Genomic DNA, 12,276 nt, shown 5'->3' with positions numbered 1-12,276 from the left:
ACCCCCAACTCCACCACTAACTAGCTAGGTGACCGAGGATCCTTTATCCCCTCTGAGCCTCAGCTTTTTATGCTAAACAAGCATGATGATCTCTGTTTCACAGGCACTAAAATTAATGAGTTTAGCAACATCAGTATAAACATATAAATTGAGCCCTGGCTCAGTTGGTTAAAGCATCATCCGACACATGAAGGTTGTGGGTTTGATCCCCACTCAAAGCTCATTCAAAAACCAAAGGATGCATAAATAAGTGAATATTTCTCTTGCTCCAAAATCAATAAAAATTTAAAAATATATAAATTGGATGTTTCTGGCCAATTAACACTCAGAAGTTGAGTGAATTAAGAAAAAATTTAAGTGTTACAGTATCATTTTTTAAAAAGTTAAATCTGACCATGTGTCAGGGTTTATTTCTGGACTCTCTTCTATTCCATTGGGCTGTGTATCTGTATTTATGCTATTTCCACACTGTTTTGATTTCTGTAGCTTTGCAGTGTAGACTTGCTTTTTATATTTTTAGATACCCACACTCTTTTTCTGGCTCGTGTTGAGTTCTTTTAATCCTTAAGTGTTGCCTGAAGAGACCAGCACTCTCTGTGGCACCCAAATTTAGCCAGGACACAGGGACAATTGTACCATCAGGAACAGGGAAAGGCGCAACAAGCAGGTAAGTCATTTAACACGATGTCTGGTTTCTTTGGAAAAGAAAAGGCACGACCTAGAGTGAAACTGTTTGCCTTTATTCAACCTTCATGTGTTGAATAATTTTGCATTTATTCAACATAAATGAGTCATTAAGATAAAATACAGTTCATCCATGTGCAGAAATATTATACATTCAATTCTGAAGAAGGTAGCTTTATACAACCAATGAAAGGAAGTCTAAAAATGAGAGGAATAAAGAGGACATTGAGGAGCTAATTGGCAGTTTTATGTGTCAAAGTGCTAAGGCCTCTGTGCACAAGGATTTTAAAGTGAACAAGACCAACATAAGGTCATTTCTTCCATTCTGATTTCTCTTGGTGCTGGTGAAGGTCTTCCGGTGTGATACAGTGAGTAATGGGATTAAGATGGGTTTTTGAAGAATAGATCATAGCACTGATGGCTAAGAAAAAAGATGGTAAGTTCTAGAGTCATTTGTCATGTACTCTAGATCTTTCATGGACTCTATGTTGTGAAATCTCTAAGAATAAAGTTGCCCTTCCAACAATAGTTTATTATCAGAGATCAAATGACCAGGTTCTACCCAGCTCAGAGTCGATCTCCTTATGCAACAAAAGGGAAACCAAATTTGAGGCTCAGGAAGAATTCCATTAATTTAAAGCAGGTACAGTGATTGCATGAAGGTTCAGCGAAGGTCACTACTAAGATCCTCAAATTGTCCACAGCCTAAAATAAAAAAAATTTATGACTCAGGGTCAAAGACCAACTTCATCATTCCTAAGTTCTAGGTATCTGAAAACATTAGACACCGGTTTTTGAAAAAAGATAAAAATTGATTCAAGAAACATAAAATTTTATGTACCATAATTTCCATAGGAAGAGCACAGATTGGGTGTGAAATAACAATTCTAAAGTATTTTCATATATTTTGATAACATTTAATGCATTGTTTTCTTATTTGGCTAACCTGAATTTTAAGTATTTAAATAGAGGGCCCATGATTAAAATTAATAAAATTAAGTGTTGACAGAAGTTGGTTTAATAATATTTTATGAGCCAATGTCTGGGTCATTTAACAGACACAGGTGCACAACCCTAAATCGTGTTCAGAGGTTAAAGCTGCTACCACAATTCAATTGAAAATCCACAGGGGGGATGAGGAAAATTATGTGATACCATAATCAACAAAGAAAATTTTTTTTAAAAATCCACAAAATGCCTCCAATCAAATTCCATGTTCCACTGATGGCAATTAATTTTCAGAACCCAAAACTTTAAAAATAATAATTTAAAGTTTACTTAAATCTAGCTTACATCTAATCTTGGGTTTACAGTTCTTCCCTAGGCATTCTCAAGGCTTGCAGTCAAGATAAAAATCAGATGTTTTTAAATATCTCCTTTTGAGTTTGAAGAACCAAAAAACTCGAGTTTAAAGTTCCTCTACAGGAGAGCCCACCATGTACTCACAGCCTCCCTCCACAGCTGATCATCTCTGGCTCTCTTCCAGGTTGTCTGCCCTCCTGTTAAAAGGAAATCTTTCTAGGAGATTCCCTTTTTAGGTTGAAACTGAAAGCTACATGGAAGTATAGAGATTCCTTAGTTTTTAGTCTCTATGAAAGAAGCCCAATCTTCAGGTTAAGGTCACCAAGTACTAGGAAAATATAGGATATCCACCCTCCTACTTCCTGGACAGAAATGAGACTACGTACCTTACAGCGGAATACACCTAATACTTCTTTGACTAAAGGTAAATATGGGTATTTTTGGCATACAGAATTCAAGTTGCCCATACAGTAACACAGGTTAAAGACAAATGGTAAGGAAAACCCAATAAGCACCGATCAGATACAATGACATTCTTCTGAAACCTTCTACCAGAGTCTCAAAGAATTAGGATTTGGGCCAGTTAAAAGGGCTGAGGCTAGGCTGAAGCCTCTTTTAATTCAAGTTTCATAACTTACAGATCGAAGGGGGGAAAGCCAAGTCTACAACATTGGAGTAAAAAGAACTATTATCTATTGAAGAAGAAAAAAGGGGTGCAATATCCCTTCGGAGACACGCTGCCTTCTCACCAGGTACCAGATGAAGACCAAGGTATGATTTTTTATTCCCTTTAGCTTCTTTCGGGTTATTTGCCCACTTGTTATTCAGAAGGGTTCATTAAACATAAGCTAAAGCATCTTTACTGACATACCGACAGGAATTAATTGAAAGGAATTGCTTTTGGCCTGATTATTTCATCAATTTAGCTATTACTAAGAGACTTTTAAAAATATATATATTTTATTGATTTTTCACAGAGAGGAATTGAGAGGAATAGAGTTAGAAACGTCGATGAGAAACATTGACCAGCTGCCTCTTGCACACCCCCCACTGGGGATGTGCCCGCAACCAAGGTACATGCCCTTGACCGGAATCGAACCAGGGACCCTTCAGTCCACAGACCGATGCTCTATCCACTGAGCCAAACCGATTTTGGCTACTAAGGAGAATTCTTAAAATTCCTATCAATTAAATCTTCCAATGAAAGTTCTCAAAAAAAAAAAAAAAAAAAGGTAAATTAACATGGCTCCTGACTTCCACATTGTTGTCTCATCTCGGTCGATGCCTCTTTTCTTCATGGTTTGCCACTGTTTTGCTCAGTGTCTCAAATGCTTCTATTTCATAATTCACTTGCAATTAAATTTCCAACCTGTCTTGGGAAATACGTAGCATATATTACTCCTTGAGCCCTGCATTAGACATATGCTGTGTGGTTGCTGCGTTAGCAAGACCTTTCACAATTTACATGGCTGCTTTTGTTTACCAAGACTTCCACAGTGCTTAGTACATGTCGGGGTTCAATAAATATCTGAACTAGCAAACATTTGTACACAAACGGCTGGAAACAGTATGCAAAATTTGATTTCGGAAGACCACTTGTAGTCAAGTAGTGTCCAAAGCAATGAACACAGGTTTCTAAGACTGTGATGTCAATAAACTTGAGGATTCAAGTTGAAGCTGTGCCCTGGTATAGTGCCCTTTCCCTCAATTGCAGACCAAATGTACCTTTAGGCTCCTATGTCATTACCTGAATGAAAGTTTTACTTCCAGTGAGGTAGGAGGCCCTTTTAAATAATATGTACTAGAAATGAGGTGGGGGAGGTCTTTGTAAACCGTCACCATGGACTGGTTCACACACATTTAAATATTTCACCTTCCTTCCTATCTATCATATGTGGGATTATGGAGACGCAGATGTTCCCTGAGACTTAAGTAATTTTATTTCGAAATACAATAGTATACCGTATTTTTCGGACCATAAGACGCTCCGGACCATAAGACGCACCAGTTTTTAGAGAAGGGAAATGAAGAAAAAAAGATTCTGAAACAAATAGTGTCCTAAAATATTTTATGTGCATTAAAACCCAACATCACAGTCATAAACACATGTAATCAACCCTGTAAAGTAAACAGCAGCATTTAGAACCATTTTAGAGCCGGGCAAGCACACAGAGACCACACAGAGCCGGGCAAGTAAAAAAACTTTTTTTTAAAAGTATATGTGTAGGCTATATTTGGACCATAAGACGCAGGGACTTTCCCCCCCCCACTTCTGGGGGGAAAAAAGTGCGTCTTATGGTCCGAAAAATACGGTAATTCCAGTAAAGATTTAGAGTTCTGTTGTTTTGGACAGTTACTAGGAAACTATCTTCAGGCAATCCTAACATGAAATTCCAATTTTTGAAAAATAGTAAGGCTCTCTTTTTAAAGCATTCTATGTATCCTTGTTAATTTCCAAAATATGCTATTATCAGTGAAAATAACCACAGCTGAGCAAATTTGGGGTGAACTACCGTACACAATAGTCATTTTCATGAATCATTAAGATATATTCTTGAAATTCTGACCTCATAAATCTATTATTCATTTTAAAAGAACGGGCTACCTACCACATACCTTTATCTCCAGACTATCTATCAATAGTTATCACTTGGTTTCCTCAAGCGTATCCTAAAACTAAGTATTTTAACCACAAAATTACTTCTCTTAATCAGGATCCCAGGTTATCTTGAAGTATGGGACAATGTTCAATGAACGTCTTCTAACATCTGGCTCAGTCATTTTCACAAATGCCCTTCCTGACACTAGGGAGATCAAATTCCACGTTCACTTAGCTCTCCTACCTCTCCAGATCAACCTGGGATAGAAAACTGGCTATGAAACTCCTTTCTCAGAGAAAAAATGGGAAACAGTAAGTGTTCTATTATCTTCATGAGATTATTTCTCCACACACCCATAGGCCAGGAAGGTGTTGGCAGTGAATGTTAATGAATTATTAACTAGTGTGGAGAAAGGAAAACCTATTTTCCCCCAGAGAGATTTTCTTACCATTGTTTTAGAAGCAAACAATGAGCATATTTGTTTTTAAAAAAGAATGCATGTAGGGTTTTACTGTTTTTATTTTCCTAGTGACATTAGATGGTTAGGAGACAGAACAGTTTAAGGGTGAAAATAGACGGACAGATTGAGAGAATTCAATGTTTTTACTATAGTTCTGAAATAAATGTTACCTGGATTTATCACCAAAATTACTCATTTCACTCCCCTCTACACAACCTGTGGTACTCTCCCAATAGTAATATAAGGCAACTGAGGGCCCTTGCCCACATCACTCAGATACATGTCAGGACTCGAGATTCACTGAAGACTCCAGTCTTTATTTTCACTTGAATTATCTTTTACTTAATAAAATGAAAAATAAGAATATACGAATACACACAATCTATATACATATATTTATTGCAAATACTTAAAGTTCTTATGTAAAATGATTTTTCTATATTTGTGAAAAAATATGACTTTTTAAATGGTGTTGACACCAACTTTTCTGTACATACCCTCAATTCCAATGTTAACAATTCCTTTAAAAAGGCAAAAAGACACAAAAGTTTAGCTTTTACCAAACCAGTCTATACAAACCTTATAGCCAGGAGGGAAAAAAATAGCTTGTGGTAAATAAGTCAATTTTTCTTTAAAATAAAAAATTAACTCCAACCCCCTTATTGCATTTTTTGGAAATAATCTGAATGTCTTTAGAGTAACTTCCTTTGAAATTGTTTGTGCCTTAACAGTGAGGTCCTACATTACACATACCATATATGAGAAATTCAGTCTTCCACTGTTATTTTTTACATAGATATTAAAATATATATTACTTAAAATATATTACTGGAAAGCTATTTTTAAAATTGATCTTTAATAGTTGTATCAAATGTAAAGCATTAATAAAAATAAAGTAACCAATAATCTATGCGGCTCTTCAACTTTAGAAACGTTTTTACCTATTGTTTTCTTTCAATAGGTATGTAGGTATTGAAACATGGTAGGAAAGGTCTCTGTCTATCATCATGTTTCTCAGTCTCTTTGGACTCGTCTATAAATTGAGCTGAAAACCACCATTGGCCAAGTTTTTACTTCGCACACTGCTGTAATGCAATGGGAGACTTTCCCTCCTTGGCGTGAAATCAAACTTCTAGGTGACAGAGAACAATCCTGGCACCGCTCACTGACAGCGAGTTCTAGAAATAAATAGTGTAATGACCAGAGAAGACCCCCTAATCACAACAAATCATTTCACCCGAGTTTTTTTTAAAGGACTCTAAGGCAGAGAATGGCAATAATAAGCAATTAGGATGATGACTATCAGGTCATTAATATGCATGATTTACTCCTTCACCTGGAAGGCAATGAGGTCTTCCTTTGGCTATTTAAATCAGATAGCTTCCTAAAACAACTACATCTGTGTGCCTTCCCAGCCCATGCAAGTATGCTTCTCCTACCCCAAGTAAAAATACACGTCAGGTCTGATTCTTTAAAATGTTACAGGGGCTACCACAGACAGCTTTAGTATCTTGAGCACAGGAGTTAAGGAATAAAAGCAGAGCAAACAACTCCAGGTTATTTGGCTTTATTCTCTGTTTAACAGGATGGAGAATTTTAGTCAAAATTCTTTAAGACTCTGGGAGCCTCTTTACCAGATGACTCCATACTCCTGAGTGAGACTGAGATGACATGCTGTTAGTGCCTGCTCCCCAAGGTGACCTGCAGTGTGGTATGGGGAGCACACCCTGGAGGCATAAGCATCAGGCAAAATGCCCGACAAGTCACTCGAAACAGTGCAACTTAGTTTCAGAAAAATAAGCTTAGCACTTACTAGGTTGATTTAAAGGTAAATTATGAAAACCTAAAATAAAAATTGCTTTAAAGGCACTGGAGTGCCATACTTTAATAATTTTGATTTTTCTTGTTCCTTCTGCCTTATTTTCAAGATAATTTTCTTCTCTATTCAGTTCATGGCTTTCAACTTGAAACCACTGTTTTCAAACAAACTGATATATGGGTTGTATTCAGTTTACTACCAATCTAAGAAACCATTCTCTCTTTTGGTCAATATTGAGGCAGTGTACCCAGTTGACAATTTATGCTTTAGGGGCAGTAATAAAGGCAGGTATTTTATTAGCTGGGTATTATATTACTTCTGAAGAAAATCTTGTGAACAGTAAATCCTAGGACCATCTGCAAGAGTGTGGGTCAAGATGAAGAGGCACGGAATGGTTTGCTCTCTAAATGAACTTGAATATCCCTGATCCTTTCCTGGTTAGTCTATCCACCCTCAGCTTAAAGGAACCACGGAGCAGACATTTTCTATTTCAGGAAAGTTGTGAAGAAGAAAAGCCACATTAATTAACCCCAATTGGTAACTAACTGGCCAGTTCTAAACTCTCAGAAACTTCCAGCACACAGTCCAACCTCCAGTCTGCCACTCACGTGGGGGGTGCAGAAGCTGGGCTTGGGCAGTTCTAACCAGCATTAGGTCTCTCAGGTTCCCCCTGAATTCCCCAGGGCAATGCAAATTTGGGAACAGAACCACGGTCTCTGTTTGCTACTGGTTCTCAGCTGGAGAACTTAACCCTTATCCCTGGGTCCTTGCAGCTTTCATTTCTCTTAGCTCTGTTAGAATGACATATTGTCTCGGCTGCAACAAGAACATAGATATTAGTCCTCTATTTGCCTTGGACCACACAAAAAACAGAAGCAAAAAATGAAAATTAGTGAAATAATGAGTCTCTTAGGGAGTACGAAAATATTAAGAGTGTATAATAACATGGAGGAAGGAGAAGACAGGGTAGCAGAATGAAAGCAAAGCCAAGATTATTACTGCTACTTTCTCCTAATCTGGAATGTGACTTAATTAACAAGTTTACACTGTTCTGCATGTTATAAATATCACATCCTGAATATTAAGTACAACTACAACTGTACTAGTTATAGTACTTTTACTTTACACACTTGGAATTAGAAAACTTGAAATCAATATGCAAATGATGCACGTTGACAATACCCAATTTTAAAATATCAAATTCTGGTAAATGGTAGGCTTATTTTAATGTTCTTTAACCATGACCTAAATATATGTACTGGAAAATTCTTTAGTTGCTAAATACAGGCTTAAAAACATAAGGACACAAAAAAGAATAAAAACAAACAACGAAGTTTTAGAGGTAATTTCTCTCCTTTCTAGATGTTCCCCTATCCCAGTGGTCGGCAAACTCATTAGTCAATAAGAGCCAAATATCAACAGTACAACAACTGAAATTTCTTTTGAGAGCCAAATTTTTTAAACTTCTAACGCCACTTCTTCAAAACAGACTCGCCCAGGCCGTGGAAGAGCCACACTCAAGGGGCCAAAGAGCCACATGTGACTTATGAGCCGCAGTTTGCCGACCACGGACCTAGTCATTTACTGAAGCCCCTTCACATTAAAAATTTCTAATGCGTAGACAGCAGAAATCCAAAATGGGACATATTTCCTAAAACAGGAAAAGTGTCTGACTTTTATTGTATATGTCAGTGCATACATGTCTTCAAATATATTACTCCATACTCCTCAGATGCCTGGGAAGTCAAAACAGGTTTATCAGAATGGGCAAATGTGGCACTTATGAGCTTACTACCTGCAGCAAGAGCTGACTATAGAACATTAGGTAATGTGTTGGAAAAAAAGAGGCTTCCTTGTTTCTAATGTTAAAAATCTTACCCAAATATCTTTGTTGTTTCTACACCTTTACTCACCTTGCCCAACAAAACACATAATTCAAACGACCCCAGCACTAACACCTTCCTGTTCATTTTATACTAGCATTTCAAACCTGTTGTAAGCTCCCATGATTCCGCCCTTGGGTTATTGCTGGAACTGTTGCCCCGCCCAGGCTGTAGTACCAGCAGGGGCCAGAGAGGGGCCACCTTCACTATCTCAGGGCAGGGGATTAGGCAGCAGCAGGGTCCACAAATCACATACAGTGTGCTTGGCAATAGTACTGGCTTATGGAAGCCAAGAACCAAGTCAAGAGCTTTCAGAGTCTGAAGCACTCGCTGTGAAATGAATACCTTATCAAAAACCTGAACTTAAGACTCCATCTAAAGTAAAGGGACTTAGTAAACCCTGAATCCATATTCTGGAAAGGCTGAATAAACCATGGCAGATGGTTAAGACATAATCTGCATGAAAGGTCATTTCTCGTTCACGCCTTCCTCTTCCCAGCCTCTCAGGAAAGGACAGAAGGCAAACAAGCTTCCTTCCACCATGCATGGCATTAAACTTAAGAGTCACATGAAGTAGACCATAGATGTGAATTAAAAGTAATACATCATTACCTAAACACTTGGAAAAACAATGTTTAAACAAAATGTGACATATTTACATGATTTCGTAAGTGCAAACTTGTCACAAATTCACAAAGTCTTGCTGACTTAGACTTACTATACAAGGTGCTCTTCCTCTAAAATGTAAGATCTGTACTCTGTATACCTGATTAAGTAACATTTGTCTCTTGACAACTGAAGTCTACTTGTTTATTTCTGTGATTCCAAAAGGATGCAAACACACAGCCCGACAACCCTTCCCTCGGCCTCCCTCACAGTGTGCTTTTTACCCGTCACCGAACCACCAGGCAGGACACACACAGTTTGGAGGGGCCAATGCAGTCATCATGGCAGAAGGCTCCGCACCCTTTGCACATGATCATGGCTTTCAATCGGCAGTAACACTTCGAAGGCGTGTCCTCTATGCTGTTCTCTTCGGGAAATGCCTGAACAGGAATGGTCTGGCCGTGGCTGCTGGGATTCATAGCTTGGCTAGCAGGGATGGTGGTGACAGTCACTGAAAAGGACATGACATCACCTACGTTGCTAGATACCTGGCCACAGTCAGGCATCCCCGGAACAGCAGAGTTATGGTCCATGTCAGACGAGGTGGAGACGTTGATCATGCCTCGGTAGCTGGGCCCAATCTGTGTGGGGCTCCCGTACAGCTTTGGGGTTTGCAGTGGTGGGAGGAGGAGAGGCTGATGAGTGGGACTGTCTGCAGGTGGAGGAAGAGCAGTGGCACTGAAAACCTCGGGGCTGCTATGCATTGCCTTACCTCTCGCTGCATGAGCCATCTGCTGCTGTGCTGCCTGAATTAGATCTCTGGCTAGGGTCTTTTCATCAAATGTTTGGCCTCTAGTGAACAGATAATTCTCCTTGTTTAAAGCAGTTTGCACTGGTGTCTCTACCTTCACATTCTTTTTAGCTAAACAATCAGTGGGTAGGGTTTCTCTACTGTGGGGTCCTGAACTTGCTTCACACTTGCCAGAACTCTGGGAAGCTGGGTGCTCCTCCTTCACCATGGCCGATTCTTCTTCATCAGCAGTACTTTCCTCATCACTATCTTCTTTGTCGCTGCTATTCTCTCCCATTTCATTTTTACAGTCTGCATATCCCATTTTCAAGGCTTCAGTGGGGCTACTTAGACAAAAACGATCTTCCGGGTTTACGGAATGGGTCCTCCTGAAGCTCTCCGAACCCCGGCCGTAGGTGGAAATGTTAAGTAAGTAGTGTCCTGCCATTGCAGGCTTCGAAGTCCTTCTGCCAGCAAAGCCCAGCATGAACCGCTGGCTCGTGGAGATGTCTTCTAACTGGAAACCTGAGTGACTGAAGTTGAACTGGGAGGGCTGCACAAATGAGAGAACATTGTGCCTCTGAATATGAACCCTCTGGATGAGAGTCTGAAGGATCTGATCTTGGGCTATTTTACTTATTCCTTCTTGGTGTATGTCAATGCTGGGGTCCCTCAGATCCTTACCTGAAAAGAGCTGAAGGGGTCTGGGAACCTGGGAGAGATGCTTACTTTGCAAGGTTTTACCCAGCTGCTGCATAGCTGGGTGAGAAGGCCTCTCATGAACTTCCTCTCTGGTGCTATTTTCTGTTTTGTTGGTGCCTGTGGGTGCTCCTATCCCTATTTCCTCTTTTGCAGTCAGTGGAACAGTTTTCATTTCAACTTTGGTGAGTGGTTTAGGCAGAATTTGCTCCATGGGAACATCTTTGCCCTGGAGCAGCTGAGTGACCAGAGGATTATTAGCAGGGATACTTGAGCTTGACCGTGAAATGGGTCCATTCATATTTGAAGAAGTTCCTGGAGTTTTAAGGCTAGAAATTGCTGGCAAAGTGCTTGAGGATGGAACTGGTCCGGGAGGTGCTACAGTTCCACTGACCTGGGGTATGGAAAGCTTTTCTAAAGTGGCTGCTATCAATAAAGATGTTAAACGGGAGGAAGTCATATCCACTGAAGCTCTGGCAGTAGTCTCTGCTGAAGCTGAAGTGTTAGGTGTACTCTTACTACAACCTGCTTTGGGCTCAACTGTGCCATCAGCTGCAAAGTGAACAGGTGTAGCACCTGAGATTAGAGCAGGGCCTGCTGGAGCAGAAGGTAACTTCTCCTGCCTGCAGTGACTGGGCCCTTGTGGGTGGCTGAGAGAGGCCGCTGTGGCTGCTGCCCTGGTGGCATTCAGTTTCTCAATATTCAATTTCCCTACAGTTGGTGGGGGTGGGTTAGTGTGAGCTAGTGATGGGACACTTGTGCATGCTCCACTGATGGCAGATGTTGGAGGCACTGAGGGGGTTTGCTGTAGTTGTGCTCTAGAGACACTAAGAGGCTGTGGCTGGCCTGGGGACTTGGTCTCAGATTGGGGCTGAGTCTCTGAACCACAGGGTAAAAGCTCTCTCGGACCTCCCCTGCTTCCAGTTCCTGCCAGTTCCAGTGTGGGGCCCTTTCCAGTTTCTCTGACTCTGTCTGAGTCTGGATTCCCTCCTCTAGCGGTTTTCCTTTCACCACCCTCTCCTGGACCTTGTCCACCCCCTGGGCCAGGTCCTGGAATGGTCCCTCCAACTGAGGCGGCGGCGGCAGCGGCGGCAGCGGCGGCAGCTGCTGCCCTCTGTGCTTTGACCAGCTGGGCTTTTGCTTTGATGTCGGCAAGAGTTCTGGCTCCTGTTCTGTTAGGACTAGTGATGGAGATTGGAAAACGAGCCCTGGGAGAGACCTGCGATGTAGGAAACAGCATGGGGGAGATTCTGGAGACCGGGATCTGAAAGAAGTAGGGGAGGAAACAACAGAGCTTAGTTTCATTTACAAGAACAACAAAACGTTATTAGCATACTTTAGAATAGGATGAACATTACACCACCTGTGACAAAGATGGGAAGTTTCCAATAAGAGACCAAATCATGGAGACAGCAACACAATTTTTATATACA

At 40.4% G+C, this 12,276-nt stretch overlaps 1 protein-coding gene across 14 annotated transcripts in view; it reads right to left on the bottom strand.

Moving 5' to 3' along the window:
• Window positions 1-5,073: 5,073 nt before the first annotated feature.
• The window catches only part of ASXL2 (ASXL transcriptional regulator 2), a 79,354-nt gene continuing 72,151 nt past the window's right edge, over window positions 5,074-12,276 (bottom strand). For 13 of the 14 annotated variants that reach the window (XR_006741390.1, XR_006741391.1, XR_006741388.1 and 10 more), the window contains 2 exons: window positions 8,439-12,107; window positions 5,074-8,235 (listed from right to left, as the gene is read on the bottom strand). Coding sequence is in view for 1 of the 14 variants with exons in the window: in XM_045580621.1 (XP_045436577.1) it covers window positions 9,642-12,107 (2,466 nt within the window). In the remaining 13 variants the exon portion in view is untranslated. Of the gene's footprint in view, window positions 12,108-12,276 lie in introns of all 14 variants that reach the window. The other variant, XM_045580621.1, reaches the window with a different exon arrangement.

This window comes from Pipistrellus kuhlii, unplaced genomic scaffold, assembly GCF_014108245.1.
Source record: "Pipistrellus kuhlii isolate mPipKuh1 unplaced genomic scaffold, mPipKuh1.p scaffold_m20_p_13, whole genome shotgun sequence".
NCBI classification, from domain to species: domain Eukaryota; kingdom Metazoa; phylum Chordata; class Mammalia; order Chiroptera; family Vespertilionidae; genus Pipistrellus; species Pipistrellus kuhlii.
The sequence above is the reverse complement of the archived record's forward strand: the minus strand, read 5'-3'. Positions and strand labels throughout refer to the sequence as shown.